The sequence below is a fragment of the Sprattus sprattus genome (assembly GCF_963457725.1).
Source record: "Sprattus sprattus genome assembly, chromosome: 11".
In the NCBI taxonomy this organism is placed as follows: Eukaryota; Metazoa; Chordata; class Actinopteri; order Clupeiformes; family Clupeidae; genus Sprattus; species Sprattus sprattus.
Genome location: NC_137909.1, coordinates 13,064,101 through 13,089,416, shown reverse-complemented (window position 1 = coordinate 13,089,416; position 25,316 = coordinate 13,064,101). Strand labels below are relative to the sequence as shown.

Sequence of the window (25,316 nt, the reverse complement as noted above, 5' to 3'; positions counted from 1 at the left end):
GTGTATTGATTTGAAATGCTCCGGAAATATTAATAAAGTCTGTTGTACTCGACTATGTTAAGGTGATGCAATGCTCACTTATACTGCCTTTCTGTATAAAATATACTGGTTCGAGAGCAATGGCGTCATAATGATGGTATTAGGAGGTGGATTCACTCAGTTTAACATCGTGTAGGACATCGCTGAAGGCCTAGTCGTGAAATGCACGGACCGCCACTGTAACTACGATGTGTCTTGTTGCTGTGCTCAGTCTTACCATGTAAATGGATAAAAAATAAACATTTATTGTTTACATTTTTCAAAGCATTCTTAGTTCATAGCATTTTTTCACACCTGCCTAAAACTTTTGCACAGTACTGTAGCTCCTTGTGTCCCATGGTAAACCTGTCGGCAGTTTGGCAATCGCCTAATGGTGAGAAGGCTGGTAGTCTATCAGGAGTTTCTGGAGTTTCATATTGATCCGACAGAATCTGGACATTTATGGCTTATGGTTTATGATTGATAGCCAAGGCAGCAGAGATCTTTGCCAGTTTCTCCATTTTCCAACACTTCCTTCCCTAGCTGCCTTGTAAAATGTGGCTATTCGTAAGCACCGGACAAGGAACAAGGAAAGGAGGGAGATTTGAACAGGCTGGACAGTGTTCCTGACTCCCTCCGGGGCAATATTTCTATTAGAACAATGAACCTTTTCCCCAGAATCATTTTAGTTCCATACTCGCCTGCGGCAGACTGGCTGCTGGAGCAAACCTTATTGTCCTGCAATGGAGAGCAGGTATGTCCGGAACATCCATGTCCATCATCCAGAAGGAAAAACATGGAGGCTCATTGGGGCTGACTCACCCTCATACCCTTTTCTGGTAGTACACTTGAGATTTGGAGACAAATTTAATTCTGTAGAAATTAAATTTAGAGCTGCGTGACAAACACATAATGGTAAAATGATTCAACTAGACCCGTTTAACAAGTGCTAGACAATTGATTGAGATTTTTGAATGCTAAAAATGTTCTGAAAATCTCTCCTGGCAAAGAGGACAAGAAGAAAAATGAGGTTTGATTATATCAAAGACAAGTCCCATTACTGCATTAAATATCATCTTAAAACTATTTTGAGGGTCTGATTTCAAGTTTGCACCTGTTGTAACATTAAGCAACCCCTTAGTTATTCAACTAGTCGGGTTCCTCAGATTAGAAGCTTTCCAGTTTGTAAACCTTATCACAACAAAGTCATTGTAATTCCTGGAACTGAGAATCTGTCCCCATGGAGACGGTTAGCGATCCTTCATACTACTGGTTCTTTGTGAAGGCCAAGGCAGATACCTGCAACTTAAAGAGACCACATTACTGCATTCTGATTCAGCTGAGCGCTCCATCCAAGTCATCTGACCTGCCATCCACAGTGGTTCCTTGCCACCAAACTTGAGTATTGTAAATGGTGAGGGTAATACTCATTGCATCTAACCTTATTTGCATTGGCCTAGCTGACTTGGCAGCCCCTGTGGGACTGATTCCCTTGCATTGGAAAGGGCCTCATTCCGTACGCTTACCAGCAGACCCTCCGAATCAAATGCACATGGGCCTATCAGCGGGTAGGATTGATGGGACTGGCCAGATCAATCAGAATAATGGCTTCAGCTCCGCTCCCTCATCAATATGCTTTCTGGAACTCTGGGACAGTGTCGTCTTCCAGCTCACTCTTCTTTATGACTCATAACAGGCACAGGGTTCCCTCTCTCACTGTTTATGCATACATGAGGGTGTGTATGTCTGTCCGAGTGTGTGCTTGCGAATGTATATAGATGTGCATCTGTATGTGTGTATGTGCATAATGCGTATGCATTAGGGCAGTGTTTTTCAACCTTTTTTGCATCAAGGCACACTTAAGACACAGAAAAAATCTCATGGCACACCAACAACCGGAAATTATATGAATATCAAACCCAATCATCGTTTCAGCCTGAGCATAATATACTCTAAGAAATAAGGTAAACGCGTGTTCTATTTTTTGTATTTCATTAAACCTAACGTCATCCTAATGCCAAGATATCATTTTAGACTGGCTGCATTACCGCCACATACCTGTAGAACTAAATGCAGGCAATTGACCTGTCGCTAAGCCCCGCCTTTCGAACGCAGACGGGCCAATGGCAGTTTACTAACAGCTGCACTCGGACATTGTGAGTTTACAGCTCCATAGGATAACATTAGAGGCCGTGATTTTTCGGTTGTTTTATGAGCTTTGTGGTAATGTAGGTTCAACAAAAATGGCCAAACGATGTGCATGGGGTAGATACAACACTGATACGAGGTATCATGAGAGGATAGGCAATGGGGTATATTGTATCTCATTTCCTAAACGAAAACAAGACCGGTCCAAATATCTCCGGTGTATTAAGCTGTGGCAGACCACACAGTGAACGCTACGTTCATTAACTTTCTGCCATACTCTTGTTAGGTTGGAATTTTCCTTTGCTAAAGCAATCAACTAAGCCTACATGATAAAAGGCATACTCATTATTCACAGTACCTGCTTACTTCCACCACTGATGTTATGCTAGGCTTAGGCAAGTTATCTCTGGTTCAAACTAGCTAACGTTAACGATTCACTAGCTGCGCTAGCGTAGCTTTGTCAGTAATGGGACAGTTTGTTAAACATCGGCCATTCTATTAAACAAATGATATGCACAAGTATACATAGGTTTAATAATGGATTAACATGACAACGTGAACGAAACACACGCATGCCGGTAATTAACAAGGTTACAATAACAAGCTAGACAGTTAGGACCATATGGTTAGGACACTGTCCTGTCAGGGGCAGGTAGGTTAATGCTAGTTACTAAACGTAGGTCTACATTCATATGCCTTCCTGATTAGTTAAATTAACTGAATGTGAATTCATTGTATCTTTCCCATGCGGTGCATGAACATTGCTGGTATTGGATGTATTTATCTGCATTCGCGATGACCGTGAGTTGAGGATTCTCCCTCTTGCATTGAGCTCTGTAAATTCTCGACTCAAATGTAAGCTTTTTATCCACCATATCGAGTTTTAAATTGTATACATATCCCTCCATTGCATAATTAAGTCCCTTTTGAAGGCTTCTAGGCGAAATCAGGTCCTTTTGTCTCCAAAAGTTGTCTAGAGCCTCTTGGGATATAGTTTTGTCACTGATAGCTGCCATTGTAAACTCTAGTCAGATGATAACGTGTCCGAGTTAGCAACAGTCACAATGGGGGGCGGGGCTTAGTGATAGGTCAATTAGAACGACAACTGTCATGGTATATGAGCATCGTTAAGCGCTTATACTTTCCAAACAGAACATTGTGCACCCGTTGAATTAATATGCCGCCACGAGGTGACGTTACATTTATTATGAAATGACATAGTACTCACTTATTGCGAAATCTGGGCCTGTTTAGATGCACACAAACGTTGTATCCGGACAGGAATTGATGAGAGGCACACACGTAATTCCTCATCAATGGATCGCAGACGTTCTTTATGTTTAGTTTTTATCGCTGTTTAACTTGTAAAGCTCGCACAAGTATGTACTAGAACTTTTCCCCGTGACAACCAAGTGCCTCTCGGTGTAGAGCAGTGGGTGACCACCACAACATCAGGGTTTTTCTCTCACTGCTCATGAAGCCTTTGATGAGCCCGACCATGGCTGCAGCTCCGTCTGTCCACTGAAGTCCTTTTTGGTTGAGAATATTTCCTCCCCTGTTTTTTTTATTTTTTTTACGGGAATTGCCTTGCAACAAAAAGGGAATTTTCGCGTATAGAAGCTCCATCCACAAAGCGTATGTTAGCCAGGAGTTGGGCATGGCCACTTATATCTGTCGACTCATAGAGTTGCAAAGCAAATTTCCCGCTGCAGCGTATCTTCTCCAAAACAACACTCTCGATGTCATCACAGCAGACATGTCATCACGTCTCGCTATGGTGTTATCTGAGAGGGGAACTTTAGCAATCTCGTTCACTGCGACTGGGCCTAGCATGAAATTGACAATGGCTTGGCAGGCGGGTTGTATCAATTATTCAGTGTGTGGCTTTTTTGACTTAGATATAAGTTCCGCGTCTAAATAGCTTTAAATACCTTTGTCATCATAGTAGCCTGTTTGACAGTGTTGTCACACATACAAACAAAATAGTTAAAGTCCTTGTCTTGCAGCGCAGGGTGTTTAGTTTGCAAGTGGCGTTTAAGCTTGCTAGGGACCATGGCACTGTTAGCCAGCTTTCCCCAAAACTCAACGCACAACACTTTTTTTAATTGTCGCCTCAGTAAATCTGCCTATTATTTACGCTGCGTACCGCCACCAATAGGCAGAGGGGAGTATTGAACCTTCATACCACCAACAGCGCGATGTCACACACACACACAAACACACACGTTGGCTCTTCGCGCACATAGTGATTTGATGAAGTGACAATATGTAAAAAATTAATATTTTTCACGGCACACCGGACAGCCTCTCGCGGCACATCAGTGTGCCGCGGCACACCGGTTGAAAAACACTGCATTAGGGGTTGCATAGAGTCAAGCAGCTTTCTACAACAACATCGAGTAGTCACGTGATGGTAGTGTAAGAAAAGTAGTTTAAAAATTGTGTTCATTGTTAGTATTGACTACAATTCCTATATTGCATTGTTTGGAACTGGCGGTGAAGCAGGTTTTGGAGGGAGTTGAGAGCAAAGAAAAAGAGTGATGAGTGTAAGATTGTTTGAGGGGAAGTAAAGCGTTTCAGTTCCAAATTCATCCGTCTCTGTGAAATGACTGCCCACACACTCTCGCGTGCACTCAGTTTTCAGTTAGAGTCCTTGGTAAACACGATGAAAGATGGTGACAGCAGAAATCATTTGTTTGGAAGTTCTTTGATAAAACACACTGTTGTTGTGATCAAATAAATGTGAGTTGTGGACGGATTTCAAGTTGTGGAAGGATGGATCAAACATTGAGTTTCTCAGACTCTGCTATTACGCCAATGTAGATTAACAAATGTTGTAGAAAAAATTGATAAAAGCATGATTTCCTTTTTTACTCTGTGATGACCAAGTTTTACCGAATTTACCAAAAAATTAAATCATGCTGCTATATGTAAAAAAAACAATCTATCTTGGGCTGCTGTAGAATGCTGGTAACTAACGTTAAAATATCATCCGCATTATCCAGACTTAACCATTGCGTACATTAAAACCAATAGTTATATTCATATCATGTCATTCATTTTTAGTTCCCTGTCGCAGATGACTGTGACAGGACAGATGGGACGTGACATAGTCAGTGACGTAGTCATGGATCCAATTCGAAACACTATTCATTCACGCCAGAAGGCTGAGATGCGTCAATCATCTCCTGAGCCCACCCCTCAGGAGCGCTTAAATAGGAGCGCCTGACGTATCTTCGTTCTCTTTTCCAATTTCGCGTTACGGTACAAGGTACTCGTAACGACAAACGTTTTTTTCTGTTACGCTCAATTATTAAAATTATTGCTATCTTCGTATGCTACCTACTCTTCGTAGTTGGTGAGTTGGGTTTCTACCCATCACTAGCTCTGAGTGCTGCGAGTTACTGGCTTTAATCTGAGAAAGTCGAGTCATTGTATTGTAGCTTGTTACTAGCCAGTCCTCGGACTAGCTTGCTAACCTTTTGTTGCTCAACGTGCTTCGTTGTGATACTTGCACTCGTACTAATTTTCTCTCATTTCAGATATGTCCAGGCAGTGGCTTCGTCCCGGCCTGCGACGTTTGTGCTAACCTTTTCACGTTACAGTCTGTCGAGAATGGCATACCCTGCAAGGATCCTCCTCCGACAGCTGCACAGCATGGCTCTGACCAGAGTTACCAGGTTAGCTCATTAGCTGGCTAGTCCACTGACTATCCTCTTGGGAAGGTAAACAAATGTTTTTCTACCTCCACTCGCTCACTGCCGCGAGTTAAGGCTTATAGTCTTAAAACTCAAGTTAGCTATTTAGCTCGTTAGCGGGATAGCTCACTGAGACTTCATAGAGTTAGCTACCTAGCTTGTTAGTGGGCTAGCTCACCTTTTGCTATGAATGTAAACAACTGTCTACTCCCTCGCTAACGTGAGCCCGCGAGTTAGACTAATGAGAGTTGAGTTAGCTATTTAGCTTATTAGCGGGCTAGCTCACTTAAACTTAATTGAATTAGCTACCTAGCATGTTAGCGGCGTGGCTCACCTATTGCCTGATGGCTTGCCGTTAAGAATGTAAACAACTCTATCCCCGTCACTATCGTGAGCCCGCAAGTTGAACTTCAGAGAGTTGTGTTGGCTATTTAGCTTGTTAGTGGGCTAGCTCACCTACTATCATACTAAAGCGCCCAGAGGCAATTGTATTGTTGGCACTATATAAATATAATTGAATTGAATTGAGTTGAATCCTGTATCACTCCCGTCACTGGCGTGAGTCTGTGAGTTAGACTTCAGAGAGTTGAGTGAGAGGTCTAGCTTGCTGGCTTGTTAGCTTGCTGGCTAGTTTGCTGTCAACGGCACCGTCGATAAGGTTATTGAACTCGCTCTGTACTAATATTTCTCTCGTTCTAGTGCCTCAGCAGGCTTAATGCCTCGCGTGTTGGGACTGCAGGGATGCGAGCCAGCGGATGTCTGCTCAAACTGGAGTGACACTTTCAGCTGAGCAGTGCATGCCTCCGACAACAGGTAGCGGGGAGCCTGGCTGTAGCTTAAACTACTGCAGCCGCCCCCGCTTCGCCACCCCAGTCCTTTCCTCCCACCTGGTGTCCGCAAACCCAAGGCGGTGGAGCTCCCTCACTGCTTCCAACCAGCCCATCCCAGATGTGGATTTTCTGACTGGATCCATACTGGATGTAGAGTTCTACTGTGGCCCTCCTGTGTCAGCCCCCACCACTGAAAAAAGACTGCCCGTTGCTCACGTGTAACCTCAGGTCGAGCACGGTGTGTTCTCCCAGCTGAGCAGTGCACAAACATAACATATCACAAACATAAGACATGCTTGGGTAAGTTTCCCCTCAACATTTCCACCACTGTACTCATTACCCAAATTTTGTCCAGCAATGTGATGGTGTGCCCCCAGATCTTGATCCCCCTCCTCAAAACGGAGCATGCACAGATCTAGACGGGCTGATTGGCTATGAGCGGGTTCCCTCCCGACCAATGGTTCAGCTCAACTGCGCGGCGAGCTGGCACCCATGCACTGCGTCGCCTTAGATGCCCAAAAACATTAACACTGGTTTATGCCCTCCAGTTTGCCCACCCTTCTCCCAGGCTTTAAACAAACAATGTGATGGTTTTTGCCCTGGATCTTGTTTCCCCTCCCATGAAAGGGTGAGTACAGATCTAGACATGGGCTGATTGGCTATGAGTGGGTTTCACTCCCGACTAAAAGTTCAGCTCAAGGCGCAGTGTGAACAGCCAGAGATCACTCTGGTCTACGTGAGAGGAAGGCTTAATAATGTATGTGTTCATCAGCTTTTATATGATAAATGCAAATTAACCGATATAGGGGGGAATAATGTAGGCTGGTGATCAGAGAACGTTGTAGCCTATGTAAAGATGATTGCCCTGTGATGTTAACCACCAGCTGCCGTGTGAGCCTCTTCGGAGGTCAGAAGTACAGGGAGCTGATTAAGGTTTATTGACACTGTTTTTTCACGCGTGAAGGGATACGGTCCCATCTGTCATGTCGCAGTCATCTGCGACAGGGAACGTCTCGGTTACTTACGTAACCTTGGTTACCTTAGCAGGGACCAGACATGACAAGCGTTGCGTGTACAGTGTCCCTTTTTCTTGGAGTGGGTGTGTTTTATGTTACGCTCAATTATCCAAGAGAACGAAGATACGTCCGGCGCTCCTATTTAAGCGCTCCTGAGGAGGCGGGCTCAGGAGATGATTGACGCATCTCAGCCTTCCGGCGTGAATGAATAGTGTTTCGAATTGGATCTGTGTCCCATCTGTCATGTCTGGTCCCTGCTAAGGGAACCGAGGTTACGTAAGTAACTGAGACGTTTTGCTCTATGTGCTGAGACCAACCCCATCACTGCTGCATAGTCTTTTCATTGATACAAGACATGTTCTGCACTACAAACCCACCCCCCCTCCCCCACCCCAGTACTCTTGCAACCCTTAGGATGCAATTGTACATATCAATGAAAAGGATGATACGGTTTTATCATTCTCTCATGCCTGTATGTTGTTGTTGTTGCTTTTTTTGTTTGTAATAGTATGTATTCCCATCTGTAGCTTATGCACACAATCAGATTGTTGTTGTTGTTATTGTTGTTGCTATATCAATTTCTGTAATGTTGCCCTGAAATAATGATTTCAAGCACCCTAAGAGTTTAATCTCTTCCTAAATACTTAAGTATAGAAAAATACTTGAATTTCTACACTTGGAAGTAAAATGAAGGTACCTATTCAGCATGAAATAAGAATGAAAAGGTAAATTAAAGGGAAAAAAAACATGTGATGCACTTGAATAAAAAGAAAATATATTGCAGCACCATGTGGATTCTTTTACGAGATTTATGTCCTTATGAGATGGTACTCCAATGGAACAACTCTGCTCATGATTGGTTTTATAGACTTGGATTTGCAACGAAAGCCTAAACCAATATTTTTCAGTCCAAATTTACTGCTGACCATGGTGTTTCTGTGTGTACGTGTGTCAGTGTGTGTGTGTGTGTGTGTGTGTGTGTGTGTGTGTGTGTGTGTGTGTGTGTGTGTGACAAGATGGATAGCAAAACGAGAGAGTGAGAGAGGGCATAGCGAGGAGGGGAGAGTTAAGAACATAGTGACCACAATGTTTATGTGTGTGTGTGTGTGTGTGTGTGTGTGTGTGTGTGTGTGTGTGTGTGTGTGTGTGTGTGTGCATGTGTGTTTGTGTGTGTGTGTGTGTATGTGCCTTTCTGTATGATGACTGAGAGAGAGAGGGAGAAAAGCAAGTGAGCAGGAGGTAAATGAGTATTTAGGTAGCTCAGAGATGAAAGAGGGAAGTCGTTTTCTGACGTCTGGAGAGGTGAAACGAGCTCTGTTCTAAACCTCAGACTCATAAACGCACCGCGCCTCTGAAATCTACCTGAGCTGTGGGGTCCCATTGGATCCGATCGGCCTGCAAAACATCAGGAGGAAAACAAGCACAGCTGCGCAGACGTGCAGCGCCGCAACCCGTTCCTAAGCCAACCGGTTCGGACTCTCACTGGGCCCAAATCCGGCACAGATCTGTTTCCGGGGGGGTAAATATGTCCGCCAGCCAGCCCTCTCTGGCCCCTGTGGGCGCCAGATCGCTACTGTGGGGCTTTTATTATGGCCATTTCCAATCCTGCGGATTGTCTGCCATTTGCACATTTCTCTCTGCTGATTTGAAGCTTGGCTTACACTGGTCACCCAGCGCACAGCAGAACCATACCGCACGCATAGCTGAGGCATTCCTCATCAGTTTAGGCAAATTCCTGGGCCTGTGAATATTTGACATGATGCTGTGCTTCCTGCCAATTCTCAGCCGTCTCTGCGTTCCGAGGGATTCCAGTGTGTAGAGAACACCAGAGTCGGGCTGCCTAACAGTGCACCGAATCGGCTTGTGTGCGTCCAGAATCTGGAAAAAGCTGCGGCATCGAGTTTACGGGGAATCCAAATTGAATTTGTGGTGGACCAGTAGGATACAATTTCTTCACTGGATACACAATTGGATCCATTCTTGTGGTGTTCTCATGTCAGAGTCTCCTATGAATGGTTTAGTTTGTTCAGATCTGACGACTTAAAATGTTCAACAACCCTCAGGTGGTCGTGTAGGCCCTATGAATGGGAAAATACCACATAAAATAGGGCCAGGGGGGGTATGAGAATAGGACTGTTGAGAAAACTCATGGACTGCTACACTGCATTCAGTGTTGGGGTGATGGGATGCTATACACCCCTATGACACTACAACACTAGTTATGTTACGCTGTGTTCAGCTCCTTGAGGCTATGATAAAGAAGCATTCCGGATCACTTGCTATTCGCTAACGATATGCTAGCGGGTAAAACTAACGAGATCTCTTTAAATGTGCTGACTTTGACATTATGACAAACTAGTTACTCAACAACTGTCCTAACACAGTCAAGCAAGTGCAACACAAGACAAAGCAAGACGGCAAATAAGCTACTTACTAGTTCGGCAGACAGTAGAAAGCCGGGCAGCAATCTTACATATAGCAGTTATAAGCCTATGGAGCTTATTTTAAGGTAAAACTGCTTTTTGTAAAAGTATAATTGTTGCAAACTGTTACTTTAAGTCATGTTAGGCGTATATTGCATTTTACTAAATGAAATAATCCACTGCGTTATAATACTTTGCTTTGAAATATATGACATTGCTAAATGTTGCATTTCCATATGTGTTCAAGTCAAATTAAGTTTCATTATTTTGAATTACTTTTAATGTTATGTTAAATAACATTGCATTATGGTCACATTGAACCAGCGGAGTTATAGGCTGGCATAGTGTATATCAACAGAAATAAACAAACACACACACACGCACGCACGCACGCACGCGCGCACACTGTTTACCTTGGCCCTAGCTCATCCTCGCTCCTCCACACAAAGTCTCCAAACTTCTCATAGTGGGAGTTGTAGTGGTGCTGCACCCGGTACAGCAGGGGTGGAGGAATCTCCATCAGGGTGTTGTAGGCCATCTGCTGCTCCTTACCACTGGTGTAGCCATTATACAGATTATAAACCTTATCAGCTAACTCTGTCATGGGAGAGAGAAAGTGAGAGAGATTTAGCAGATCCCTCTGAAAGAAAAATTATATTTTTTTTAAATGATCCAGAGCGACCTATAAGTGAGGGAACAGCTGTTGTGTACAGATGTAGGTAAGGAAAAGTAAAGATAATTACGCTCCTGCACACCAGGTATTTTCAAAAGCCAGAACATTTGCGAGGCGCTTCTTCAGCTGAATGAGCTCATCGGCTTCAAAGCATTTACAGACAGGGTTGTGCTCTCAGCGAACAGCATTTGAGAGAGAGAGAGAGGGCTATGTGGGCCTTTCAGAGAAGAACAGAAGCACAGTTCGAAAGAGAGAGGTAGAAACCGAGCGCGGGAGGAGAAAGTGAGAGACAGGAGGGTGAATAGAGACGTACCTTCTGCTCTGCTGTCATCCACCATGTGACAGGAAGTCCGCACCGTCACAGAGCTGGCTTCTGAACGACTGCCGCGGCTGTCAATGGCGTACAGAGTGAACCTACGGGAAGCCGGAGGGGACATGTCAGAGATACAAATATGGGAAGATAAAAAATACAAAAGCACTTCATTTTTCTCTCCTTCATGGCGAGCCACAGACCCCCACACACATTTAAAACCTGCTCTCCCACTTGACGTCATACACATTGACATGCACATGTTGTTGTAGAAGCATGGTGTGAGCTGTGACTGCTTCTCCCTACAGAGACGGAACTCGCCTCTCCGAAACATCCGTAACTCACAACAGACGCGCTGATGTGCACGCGCAAGCAATGGATTCCAGGGGGATTGGGTTACGCCTCCAAATGACCCTGGCACTTGATGCAGAAAAGCAGCCATTAAGACTAATAGCCGCTTAAATGGTGCACCCACTTCCTATAATGACGGACTTCCGCTCCCTAAAATGCAAAACATATTAAAGGCGAGGGGACCCGGCATCTCCCGGACCACCCAGTGCAGCCTCTGCCTTAGGAGCCCCTGCTGAAGGGCCTCTAATGGGGAGAGAGAGAGAGAGAGAGAGAGAGAGAGAGAGAGAGAGAGAGAGAGAGAGAGAGAGAGAGAGAGAGAGAGAGAGAGAGAGAGAGAGATGGAGCTCTCTGCTTGGTATGACGCAAGACAGACAGGCCCCAGCAGGAGCAGATCCACAAGGCATGCAGGGTCAGGCTTGTGGACCAGTGAGGAGGCTCAGGAACTAATGCTCCTGGAGAGCTAACAGGTTATCAAACCCTCTGGTCTGTACTGTAATGCTCCTGAGGTGCTAACGGGATATTACAGACTTTGGTTCATATTGGCTCTTCTGATGTAATGTGGTATTAAAGGTTTGTACTGTCTGATGCTCACTTTGAGCTACCAGGGCATTGAAGACTTTGGCTCGTCCTTTCTAATACTCCTTTTGAGCTAACGGGGGTATTAAAGACTTTAGTTCATACTTTATATTGCTCCTTTTGAGCTAACGGGGTATCAAAGACTTTGGCTCATACCGTCATGCTCTGGTATCAATCGTTCAGGTCTGCAGTATCTAATCCTCCCTTTGAGGAAACAGGCCTTAAAACACTTTGGTATGTACTGGTGAATGATTCGTTTGAGGTTGCACAGTAATAAACATGTTGTTCTGTACTGTCTGATGGGCCTTTGGAAGTAACGGGTTATTAAATGCACTGAACTATATATCGCCTGGTCTGTTTGAGTATGAAACACTTTCAACAACACTCTGTATTGAGTTCATTGAGTTAAAGGAACAATTGTTTTGGTCTACACTGTTTTCTGTTCTTTCTTAAGGCAACGGGGTATGCAAGACATTTGCCTATATTGTTTAGTGGTAGATTGAGTTAAAGGTGTGTCAAAGGCTTGAATTTACATTGTCTGGTATGGGATTAGTAAACAGGCATCTTCCAGAGTCTGTCATCTGTCAGTGGCTGTGTACCACTATGGAAAATGAATAGACAAACACACACACACACACACAGAGCACATACAGACATATTACATGCAGCAATAGAGCACCACTTCAATGACTCGATGACACCAGCCTTCTACTTCAATAAGCGGAGCTGTGCCATCGGCTCCTATCTCACTAACACATCCAGTGTGTGACTGTGACTCTGTCAAATGTGTGCGGCTGTGTTTGCCCTCTCCCATTCATGTGTCCCTGTGTGAACTGTGAACACATCACAGCGTTTGCACATCTGCGTTCACTGTCACTTTCATCTGCTACGCAGGAGGCTGATGGCAGCAGTCTTCACTTCTATATCTCTTTCTCACTCTTTCTCTCTCTCTCTTCATCTCTCTCCCCTCTTCTCCTTCTGCCTCCTTAGCAGATACTTCACAGAAACTTCACAGCAGATTAGAGGAAGTGCATTTACAGCTTCAGTTGGACCATATCCATTCATAATTCACTGAGGCTTCTCAACTGTCACCTCCAAATAGACCACAAACTGGAGAAAGATGACATGAATCTGTCATCCCCACGACAAACAGGAAGCTGGCAACAATGTATCACCCTAGGATATTTACAGCTTTTCAAAATCACGCCTGGCTAACAGCTTGTCGAGTTTCTCAACACGACACAACGGAGGTGTTTACAACTTCCATGCTTGTTGCTCAATGCAAAGTCTGTACTCATGCATTCATCTTCTTGTGAGTGTGTGCGATGGGCTTCTGCTAAGTGTGGGGCCCCCAAACACTTAAATGTCTTAATCAATCAGGGGTTCCATTAAAATGACACCCTTCAGTGAGATTTCTTCAAAACATACCATGAATAGTCATAAACACCCAGCGGCACCCACTTCAACACTTTCGATAGCTCAACCGGAACAGGGCCAACAACATCTTTTGGAAAACAAAAACGGATGATTCAACACGCAGAATGGGAATAATAAAGAAGCGAGAAGACAAAACACAAACACCCACCCCCCTCCCCTTTACTATCGATTGGGACACGACTCTAAAGAGTGTGGATCCCCACCAAGAACATTTGAACGTCGTACTGTCCTTGAGTTTTTTGAAAACCATATTTTAATACCACCAACTGATTGTTTTCTTTGTAATCTGAGTGGTTTCGACATTGTTCACATGCTTTGTCTGATCTTGTTAGTCATCTGCAGAGAAGTGTGGTATTGCCCTGAACCTCACTGAAGACACAAAGCTAGATCCTGGCCAGTGCATACTGACACCAAGCCTAGCATAACAATGCTGCGTCGAACAATCACATTGTTTAAATTATGTGGTCACAAAGCAGGCCAATGAAGGAGCATGGCTTGCGTGTGAGCTTGTATTTGTGGTGTGTGTGTGTGTGTGTGTGTGTGTGTGTATTTTTATCACACAATTTTCAGAGTTTAGTTTTGAACTTCAATCATGGTGGCAAAGCTGTTACTGTTTTTTGGAGAGACTGAAGTAGGCACAGCTGATGACAGGTAAGGCTCTGTGCTGTCTACTCTCCCTGCTATGGGGTACTTATAGGCCCTGCTTCAACTCTCAGTGTTTGGGGGAAAGAGTATCTTTATGCATCCTCTGATATCCATTCAGAGGATCTTTTTTTGTTTATCTTTTTTCACGGCAGAACAGTCTCTCTGACCATTCTTCACACACACACACACACACACACACACACACACACACACACACACACACACACACACACACACACACACACACACACACACACACACACACACACACACAAGTTCTAATCCTCTCTCACTCCACCCCCACCCCACCCCCCTTCTCTCTGCCCAATGTCTGTCAGTAACATTTTCTCTCTATCTCTCGCTCTTTCTGGATAGACAGGTTGTCAGACAGTTTGTGTGTGGTGGTTGGATGAGAGGAGTGTGAGCAGTCTGTGTGTTTCTCTGCAGTTGGCAGAGGGTGTGTGTGTTTGTGTGTGTGTGCACTTGTGTGTGTAGGAGATGAGACAACCTGAGAGAACAGAGACAAGCTGTGGTCAGGCCTGCTGATGAGGGGGTCAAAACATGCTGGCAAAATATGGCTCTCCCCCACACACTCCCCTCCACACTCACACACACACACACACACTCTTTCAGACACATGCGCATTCTTCCACATACACACCCTTCTACACACACACACATATAACAAAAACCTCACTTACCCACATACACATTCTTCCAGACACAGGAATACTCCACATACACACATTTACCCTACAATCACTCTCTCTCTCTCTCTCTCTCTCACACACACACACACACACACACACACACACACACACACACACACACACACACACACACACACACACACACACACACACACACACACACACACACACACACACACACACACACACACTAATTCACATTCTTTCAGCCTGTCTCTGTCTGACACCTTTTATCTGTTGCCCTCTGTTATTGTAGTTCAGTTCCGTCTTCCTCCAGGCGCTGCCCAAATATTATCCATTCATGATAACCTCCTATTCATACCCCATCTGTTTAACACAGAGAAGGACTCGTGCCAAATGTGGGACTGGCCTAACACAGGCTATCAAGACTATGAACCAATATTTGTGATAATCCCTCTCCTCTTTATACACATGCAACAGTAGGGCTAGGGGTAGGGTGGCTGGGCCAACTCAGTAGATTATCACATATGACGGTGTAATGTGTGCCCATAGCTAGGTAGATAAACAACCACATCTGTAAGTGTAGGCTGCAAATGACTAACTCGCTTAATGTGCTGGATGCCAACACTGCTCGACGGAATACAGTGAACTTTCAGTTATCCAGCCTATTGACTGAAGCTTGACAGATAGGCCAACATAAATAAAAAAGAACAACCAATGAAGCAGCCAGGGCTAGGCTCTCACTGTATTACACAGTAATCTTCAGACCCGGTGACCGCTCAGTGACATCAGGCGGAGACATCTGTGGTATACGGATGAACTTTTATTGTAATGCCTCATACAGCCCATTTGGAGCAAACTGCCAGAGACTCAGGGACACTATAAATGTTATGCATTTTATTATGCGCAACACCAGAGTGCATATGGAGTATATGAACAAGTCTATGGAGTTACTATGGTGTACTAAATCATACCTGTTTTGTGTGTGTGTGTGTGTGTGTGTGTGTGTGTGTGTGTGTGTGTGTGTGTGTGTGTGTGTGTGTGTGTGTGTGTCTCTGAAACTAAAATACGGTACATCAGATCGAAGCAAAGCAAAAGTGATTCCTCAGCAGAAGTGCAAATGAAGATGTGTGAGATAAACAAAGAAACAAAATAAAGTTATACACTCAAAGCTTAACAGCAAAACTATCTTTCATTCTCAGAGCTAAGATAAGCTTAGATACAAAGTGTTTGTGTGTGTGTGTGTATGTGTGTGGGTGTGAGAGAGATAGTGTGTGTGTGTGTGTCTCTCTCTCAATTATCTCCAGAACTGGCCACGTCAGGGTTATCAAACTTACTCTCAGAATGGCTTCCATGTGATTTACCGCCTCCTGCGCAGAAATGCATCATGGTGTGAATCCCCCCCCCCCCCACCCCCCCACCCCACCCCCACCTGTCAGCCAAGGCTTTTGGTCTGAAAGAAAACAGTTTGTTATTAACATTGAATTGGTAACAGATTGGTGAATGTGGAGTCGTGTTGTGCTGCTGTGTGATGCTTTGCTGTGCTTTGCTGTGCAGGATATCGGTATCACAGGGCTTTCTGGACGACGTCACAATAGCCTGAGCCCCGATGAACCCTCGCTTTATCGGACGCTGAGTTATTCATGCACAGCACACATTCCTCTGTCACACAGCTAATACGGAAACTCTGGTTGTCCTCAAAACTGTCGAGAGACGTCTGTACTTTGACACATTTCTAAGAAGCCGATATTTAACAAAAAAGCTTTTGCATGATAACTTCAGAGAAAAATATGAGGAGCATGAATTCCCTTCTCTATGTAAGTGGAGAGGTCTTGTACCCCGCAAATCAATCAGAATGTTTGCTTAGTGTAGGTTACGACCCATCGATAAACGAATATGTGTGAATATGTTAATATATATGCTGTACATCTTACACAAATAGTTTCACATGTTCTTTGTGTATACTGAAATAACACTGTAATAATTCAGAATTTAGTTTCACTAAGCAAATATATACTCCAGTCAGCTCCATACATAAGACACTTTCAGTTAACATATCTACCAGACATCATGTTTTTTCCCCCTATAGTTCCTAGTGGGAGACTGTACAAATAACCAAAGTACACTTTTTTATGAATAATACAGCCATCATATCTGATAACAATATGAATGACTGCTGAATGTTGAAATGTTAAATACTCGAGGCTCTGAACACAGCCACACACACACACACACACACACACACACACACACACACACACACACACACACACACACACACACACACACAGACACACTCACAGACACACTCACACACACACACACACACAGTTTATGAGCAATGTGAACAAGTTAGCATAGTCCCTTCCGTAACCTTTCAAGTGAGAGGTATTCACCTAGTGAAGAAGCAAGGGAAAAAATAAGCGAATATCCCCAGTAGCAGGAAGCATATAAAATTAAGAAAAAAAGAAAAAAAGACAAACATCCAATGAGATCCTGAAGAAATGTGAAGAGGTGAAGTTATCTGGCCCAGATTAGCTTGCCTGGGAGGCGGGGTGTGGGCGCAGGTGTTTCCCGGCAGACGTAGGGCTTCTACGTCAACGGAGGTCTTATCTGATGACAGGAGGACCAGAGGGGCAGCCTTGACACTGATAAGGCCGCTACACTGCGCCACTTTTTTGCACTGCTCCATATTTGAGAGAGGCAGGCCCCTGTCTCCGGCCCGGCGATGGGGGCACATGACGCCGAGTTCCCTTTGGCACGGCCGCCGGGTTGCGCAACGCCATGCCTGCGTCCGCACACAGGAGGGCCGAACCGCACTTGCATATACAAGGATATTTATTACATCATTTCATGACACACTGCATATTAGGCAGAGAATTTATGAGCAGCCGTTTGAGACTTTGCTTTTGGCCGTGGCAGAGACCGCATTTTAACGTAAATACCACCTTGAATACCACAACCTATCTAGTACTTGCACATCTGTGGAAGTCTCCTTCTCAAAACAAAACATAAGGTTAAGCAGAAAAAAAAGATGGCAGTAAAAAAAAAACCACTGCCAGCAGTTGGAAGATATCTGAGGCAAGCACCGAGTGCCAATGGCTTGGCCTTAATCCTCCTCTGTTTGCGCCCATTTCACTTCATTTCAACAGGCCTGGTGAGGGTGGAAAGATGTATGGGTTATTTTAAACACATATATTGCTCCTACCCCCAGGGTTGAGAGGATGTGTGTGTGTGTGTGTGTGTGTGGGTTGGGGGTGATCACAAGGTCCAAACAGGCCTCAAAAGACAAATGTTGTTGCCAGTTGAGTTCTCATCTTAAGGTATCCAACTGATGATCTATGCATTTGTGTAGTACTATGCCTTTGCCCTCTGCACTCCCTGAGGTCCCAGCCCACCTACACAAACTCACTGGCAGATGGCTCTCCACACAAACCAAACCCAGCAATGCCATCTCTATATCACCACAGTGTGCATGACTGAATCCTGCCCGCATACCAGAATCAATGTCTGTGTCCACTAAGCTTGTTATTTAATAAAGATTAGAATGGGCAAAGTCTGAGTTACACGTCTAATGGTTTACAGGTTGATAATACAATACAGGCATGCTGTTGTAATTCTTCGCTTTGCACCTAAATGACAGCTTTTGTACAGAGATTGTCTATCCTGACACTCGAATGGATAACATACTCGCCAGTCAAAGTGAAACCATAGATGAAGCATATGCAGACAGAGGGGCTTGGGCAGGACAGAGGGAGAGAAGCTTGCTGTGAGGAACAGCAGGGATAGTGATGGACGAGGAGACCAACTAGCTAAGGGGTGTCTCAAAAGGAGGTGACCTTGAACCGTAACCTTGAACAAACTTCCCACAACACATCAGTGGAGGCATTTACTCATAATCAACTTCCAGAAGGCAAGATGACAGCTCACAGGCAATGACATCAACACATACAATAAATAACACTTTGGAAGGTGAATAAAGAAAAACAGAATGAGTAAGAAAGGAAAAAAAATGAAAAGATATTAAACAATCTCCATATGATAACAATCCTTGTGATGAGGGATCACTTGTTATGGGGGGAAGGGGGAGGGGGTGAGGGGTAGATAGGAGGGGAGCAGGGAAGGGAGGGAGAGGGAGCAAAAAGAAGTACTGAGCTCTTCTCTCCCTCTCCTCTCCTCTTCCCTCATCCTCTCTCTCTCCTCATCCTCCTCTCTTCCTCTTCTCTCCTCTTGCTTCCCCTCTCCTCTCCCACTTCATTTCTTTTCTCCTCTCACTCTCGTCTCCTCTTCCCTCCCCTCCTCTCTCCTTCTCTCCTCTCTCCCTCTCTCCTCTCCTCTCAAGTGCTCTCTGTCTGTGTACCTCTAATTCAAGCCAGCTGTTCCCAGGCTGCTGCAAACACATAAAAGGTCCCCATGCAGGCAGACACTCAACACAACAGGATGTGGCACTGACACTGGCACTGGCATGCCTGCCCGCCTGCCTGCTCCATCACAGCAAATATTTGTCCCATCGTGCTTTTTTTTCTTTTCCTTCTTGCTTTTTTTTCTGCTCAGAATGCAAAATGGAAAAGATGCTGACATAACCAGTCAGGGCCCTACTCAGTGAGTGTAGGCAAGGTTGTAGTCTTGACCTGTATTGGCTTTCAAACACTGCAGTCAATTTCATACACATCACAAGTGTAACTCAGTGGCACTGACAGTTTGTAAGTGATTTCATTTGAATGCTTTTATCCCAAATTACTTTTGTTACAACAAACAGGGGCATGTTCTCACTGAGCGTCCTACCTAAGGATCACATCACCTTGGCACTGCTGAAGACGTGGTTCTGTTTGTCAACACAAGCACCATCCAGAGAAGAGTCCCACAGGCTAGCATGGCCTGTTTGCTTTGTGCTAACATCCTCTCTAAATGGTTGAGCAAAAACAAACACACAAAGGGAATGCTGCTTTGCCACATAGACAAAGACGAAGCAGCCTCCTTGACTTGATTTTGCAAATAAGCTAGTGCTTCTCGGTTTGTTAAAGCAGACGTTTGCAGGGCTCTCAAGTTTTGAAGCCAGTCAAGAGTGACATATCCCCGACCACGCCCGACCCTCCCCCATTCCACTCGCCCCGCCCTCGCCGTATGCCCACAGACCAGCGCCCCCCCCCCCCCCCCCCCCCACCCAGTAACAATAAAAGTACATTACTGAGCAGTATTTTGTCCATGTCATGGATGAATGTCTTAGTCATAGAATTGGATGCATTAATTGGGAAAAATGATTTTCTTGAACATTGTAGTCAACCTTATGCATTTAAATGTACCTTGACCTATTGTACACTCATCTCTGCAGTCAATGGCAAGTAAAAGTTTTGACTGCTGGTTGACTTCAGTGCCTGCTGTTTGGCCTGATGCCCCTTACTGCCTATGTGCCTTGTCACATCCCGCACACCTTGATGGGCACAGGTGTTCTCTTGGCTGCAGATAGAGCACCAGTATACTAATTTGTTGTTTACCTGACATCATTGAAAGACAGATGCAATGATTAATGCATCCATGGCCAGGATATTTATAACAAGCAAACACATTTACAAAAAATAATGCCCATAACATCATTGAATATTAAAGGCACCCAGTGCAACTTTCGAGGCTTAAAAATAAACATTCAATTTCTAGTCTTTTTTACACGTAGTAAGTTTCAATAACTCCATACCATTAGCCTACATATCGACATTCAAGGAGCAAAGATGAGACGTTGTTGTGTGGTGAGAACTGATAGAAAATCGATAACAACAACAATCGCCGACATTTTCTTTATTAAGGCTGAATCCCATTACAACCCTTAGCCCTACGCCTTTCCCCTTCCCCTCCGTTTTGCGCGTTCACGTGTAGGGGTAGGGCTATCCCAATTCACGTTAAGACAGAAAGGTAGGGGTGGGGGAAGGGCTTTCCACCCCTCCAAACGGAGATTTTCCGAGGGCACACTTCAAACGGAGGGGTGAGACCGATTTCCCCCAATGCATTGCGAACCCGTGATCGTTCACACCCCAATCCTGTAAACAGCGCGCGAGTCCCTTTAAAAATGTCGGAAACAGCAGGAAAAGCATCACACAAATGTAAGTATTTTCTTTGTAATTCATGGTTTTAAAACTTGTTTGATGAAATGTTGCATTGTGTAAACAACAGCTGCAGGCGCCATGTTTGTTTATGTCTGGTGAGTGACAGCTGTCGCTCTCCGGTTACGTAACAGCTGACGCAGCATACTGATTTTTGTTGAAGGGATATCCCAATTCGTAGGGTTAGCGTTTCAAGCCCTACGCTTACACCTACGTTATTGCTCCGTTTGAAAAGGCGAGGGCCAAGGGGTAGGGGTAGGGGTAGGGGTGGAGATTAGAAATGGGATTGGGCCTTATTGTGACCCACAATAAATAAAGCAGGATTCCAGTCAATGGGAAAATGGCCTCTCCCCACCAGCGATTGTTGTTGTTTTCGATTTTCTATCAGTTCTCACCACACAATGACGTCTCATCTTTGCTCGTTGAATGTCGATAAGTAATGATATGGAGTTATTGAAACTTACTAAGTGTAAAAAAGACTAGAAATTGAATGTTTATTTTTCATTGAATGTTTATATAAAGTTGCACTGGGTGCCTTTAAGGTCTGCCTAATATTCGTTCGAATTATAGGCTATATATATTTTAATAGGCCTAATCGAATATATTATAGCCTATTAACGAAGTTCGGAGTCAAAGCTATAGGCTAGTGAAAAGGCAGGCTGTAGCCTAAAACTCTGTTGGCTACAAACTCTCATAAAAAACGTATGCTAATTATCTGGTGAAAATTCTCTAACTGCAGTCTAGTTGTCATTGCTTGTATCAAACCATTGTGAATTTGTCGTAACATTAAAACAGGAGATGACTTACTCCTTGTAGAAGACTGATGCTCAGAGCTCCAGTGGTCTCCTCAGTTGAACGAAACTTTCAGAAGATCAGTCGCGCGCAATGCCAGTATGCTTTATTTTTTATTTTGTTGTAGATTGCTCCTGTTTCTCCCACAAAAAATACCTACCATGATAGAGATAAGTTTGCCCTTTCAGGTGTACATATAACATTAGACAAAGTCCAAATATTGTACGTCTGCTGACACCTGCTGCATTTGAGCAGTGACAACGGTAGGTAAGAGACAGTTGTGGTGTAGACAATGCTAACTAACGACAGAAAGACGCCAGAAAGACGCTACTGCGCCTGCAGTTGTGGTAATTAATTGTTTTCAGCACCCACAGCCGTTATGCGTGACACTTGAGAGCTCTGCGTTTGTAACCACTTGGCCAAGATATGGAGAGTTAGTTTCAGCCAGTTAGCATCAGCTATTTAGGTGTCATAATCTGCTTTCAATCAAGCCCCATTGGCCAATAAGTGTATGGTTTTTGTTACAGTGGTCACTGCTTATGTACTGTTTGCAGCTCAGGCGATTGGTTCTCCATAGCTTTGGTGCAAAACTGACCACCATGAACCAAGATGTTGGCAAAAGTTATTTTCAGACCAAGAAAGCCAGCATAGCATAGCACTGGCCATTGAAATGAAAGGGAATGGTAATCCGACGGTCTCTCCATGTCTATTAGGTACCTCCATGTGACAGAACACATGTGATATGGAGTTAGGGATGCACCATCTATAATGGAGGAGGAGTAGCTGGAGGGGGCAGCATTTAGGGTGTCTCTGTACTTGTGGATAAGCTCAGTGTAGCCACAGACAGTAAGGCCAGATGGAACAAGGTCAGAGGTGCGTTCAAATTGGGTAAAAACAGAAGCCATAAGAGTTTTCTTTGAATTTTTAAATTGGACGTTTTTGTGTGTGTTAGTATTCTGAGAATTGTTCAATTTAAACTGTTACCCCATAGTCCCAAGTCCATGTTCGTGTGCCATGAACTACGTACCCGTTTGCATGGGTTCTCGAATGTTCACAGTGAACTCGGTGCAAACACAAAACTGGCATTGGCACACAGCTGGCATTGGCACACATGTGTCTTTGTTTGTTTGCTTTTCTGTGTTACTTACTTGTAGAGGCTGTCGGGCTCCAGACACTTGAAAACCAGCGTGTACAGAGCAGGGTGAGAGCTGTCAGCACTGCGTCTCCCGGCAACCACACAGGATGAGCCCAGTCCTGAGAAGAGGTCATCAACCAGACTCAGAACCTCTCCTACAGAGAGAGAGAGAGAGAGAGAAAGAGAGGATGAAAGATAGATGGAAAGAAAGGAAGAAAGAAAGAAAGAAGAATCGAGACAGAAAGTGGTCATTGATGACTTCCATAACCGAACGATCACACACACACACACACACACACACACGAACATACACACTCCACAACAAGCATCCCCCAGACTTTTCTGAATGTCAAAACATCACACCACACCAGAACAGAGAGCCGGTGGCATGAAAGTGACACTGTGTGAGTGTGAGACGCTTTCCATTATTGATCCAAGAGCTTAGCGGCAGGGTTCAGCCAAGTTCGCCGTGCACACTACGCCAGCTGGCCTCCTGTGCTATTAAATGACTTTGTGCAGCGTGTAGGCCCGATGCCTGCCACCCCCCCTGGGACGAGCGACCCAAACTAGTTTGTTCAATATGTCTGAGGTAAGAGGTTCCTCGTATACTGTTACATTGAGGGCTCCCTGGCCTGACTGGAATCTAACGGGTGTACACACACACACACACACACACGCAAGGACAAAGGCACTCACACACGCACGCACACAAGCACGAAGGCACACGCATACACACACACACACACACACACTCAATCACTCACTCACATACACAAAAACAGGCAAGTTGAAGGTGTCAAGGAAACATCTTTCATGTGAGCTTACGGGAACGGAGTGCCAACCAGGCTCACTATGCTGAAAACAGTTCCCAGCAGTCTGAGAGGACAGAAAAAACAACTACGTGGAAAAGAAGAGAGAGGCCTGTCAAAACAGGCCTGAGTGCTGACGGACCTCAGGAACTGAGCCGGGGGTCAGAGAAGCCACGCGGAGGCCCTCTCTGTTGTCCCCTCTGCTGCCTGTGCAGACAGTGCCAGTGTCTAAATACAACAGATACAGGACGTCTGGACACACACACACACACACACACACACACACACACACACACACACACACACACACAACACAGGAGAGAGAGAGAGAGAGGGTAGCTGCAGGCTGAGGTTGCATAAGGAGACCTGTGACAGGGGGGGGTGGGGTGGAAGGAAAGAGAAGAATGGTCGAATGAATGATTTGCCATTTCCCCCCCAAAAAAGAGGAGTTTGTATATACATGAAGCTTCCCGGACACATTCCAGCATCTCACGGAGGCGGGAGCCAACCTCTCTTTTTATAAGTTCCCAAAACACCCTTTGCTTTGCATGTGAGGAGCACCACTTCTTCAGCATATGGCCAAATATATTTTTCAAACTTGACATAAATGAATGAAAAAGAAATCCCTTCTCACATTAAAAAAAAAACTTCTGCAAAGACAAACAAAAAAGGGATAATCCCACAAAAGACTGCAGAGGAAGCAAAAAAACACATGACAAATATTTCCCCAGGATGAAATGCTTTCAATTCAATTCATTCTTTTCTTGGCTCCACAAAAAGCCACAGAGCCTTATGTTCTATATGACCCAATATTTCATCAAGCCAAGAAGTGCTGAGAGAAAACAAAGAAAAGTCCATATACTTTGTGTGCCTGATCGCTCACATAATGTGTGTGTGTGTGTGTGTGTGTGTGTGTGTGTGTGTGTGTGTGTGTGTGTGTGTGTGTGTGTGTGTGTGTGTGTGTGTGTGTGTGTGTGTGTGTGTGTGTGTGTGTGTGTGCGTGCGTGTGCGTGTGCGTGTGCGTGTGCGTGCCTGTGCCTGTGCCTGTGCCTGTGCCTGTGCCTGTGAGTTGGGTTCCATCAAAGTCGCAGTTCCTGTTCTGTAAGTGTTTGGTAACGTTTTTTTCAACGGCTTCCATTAAAATGAACATCACTGACTGGCTTATCAGTGCCGGGTGGAAATAGCTAATTCATCATCATTGACATTACTAACATAATCATCACCAAACAACATCATCACTATCTTCATCATCGCTGTCGTCATATCGAGAGGGTCCAGCGTAATTGCTGAGTATGAGGTTGATCGCGTGAGATAATGACACAGCCCATTAACGTCACTCGCCTGCTCTAAGTGCATACTTGGCAAAAAATCTCACCTTTAAAGCAAACATTCCCTCTTTCTGTAGACGCCATGACCTCAGAAGGTTTTAGGGCCCTGTTCCTGACAGTAAAAACTCATCTGCCTACTTTGATGCGCTCTGGCAAGACGAGGCCTTGACAGAAGCCATACAGCCTCAGCTCAGGACGCGCTGGCTTTGATCTCCGCGGGCCCGCGCCGTCTGCGACCCGTGAGCCAGAGGTCTGTAAACATGGCTGTTATGATCGTCCCGTATGTGTGGCCTTGGCCTGAAGACGACAGGGCTCTGCAGAAGTTATGGAACATCTCTGGAGTTTCACTGTCCTTATGTTT

The 25,316-nt window shown here is 44.8% G+C and overlaps 1 protein-coding gene across 1 annotated transcript in view; it reads right to left on the bottom strand.

Moving 5' to 3' along the window:
- astn2 (astrotactin 2) overlaps nucleotides 1–25,316 on the bottom strand; it is a gene marked incomplete at its 5' end in the record, with an annotated part of 356,313 nt that overhangs the window by 11,097 nt on the left and 319,900 nt on the right. The window contains 3 exons of the mRNA XM_080847054.1: nucleotides 10,547–10,730; nucleotides 11,120–11,220; nucleotides 22,832–22,973. Coding sequence (XP_080703180.1) covers nucleotides 10,547–10,730; nucleotides 11,120–11,220; nucleotides 22,832–22,973 — 427 coding nt within the window. The remainder of the gene's footprint in view (nucleotides 1–10,546; nucleotides 10,731–11,119; nucleotides 11,221–22,831; nucleotides 22,974–25,316) is intronic.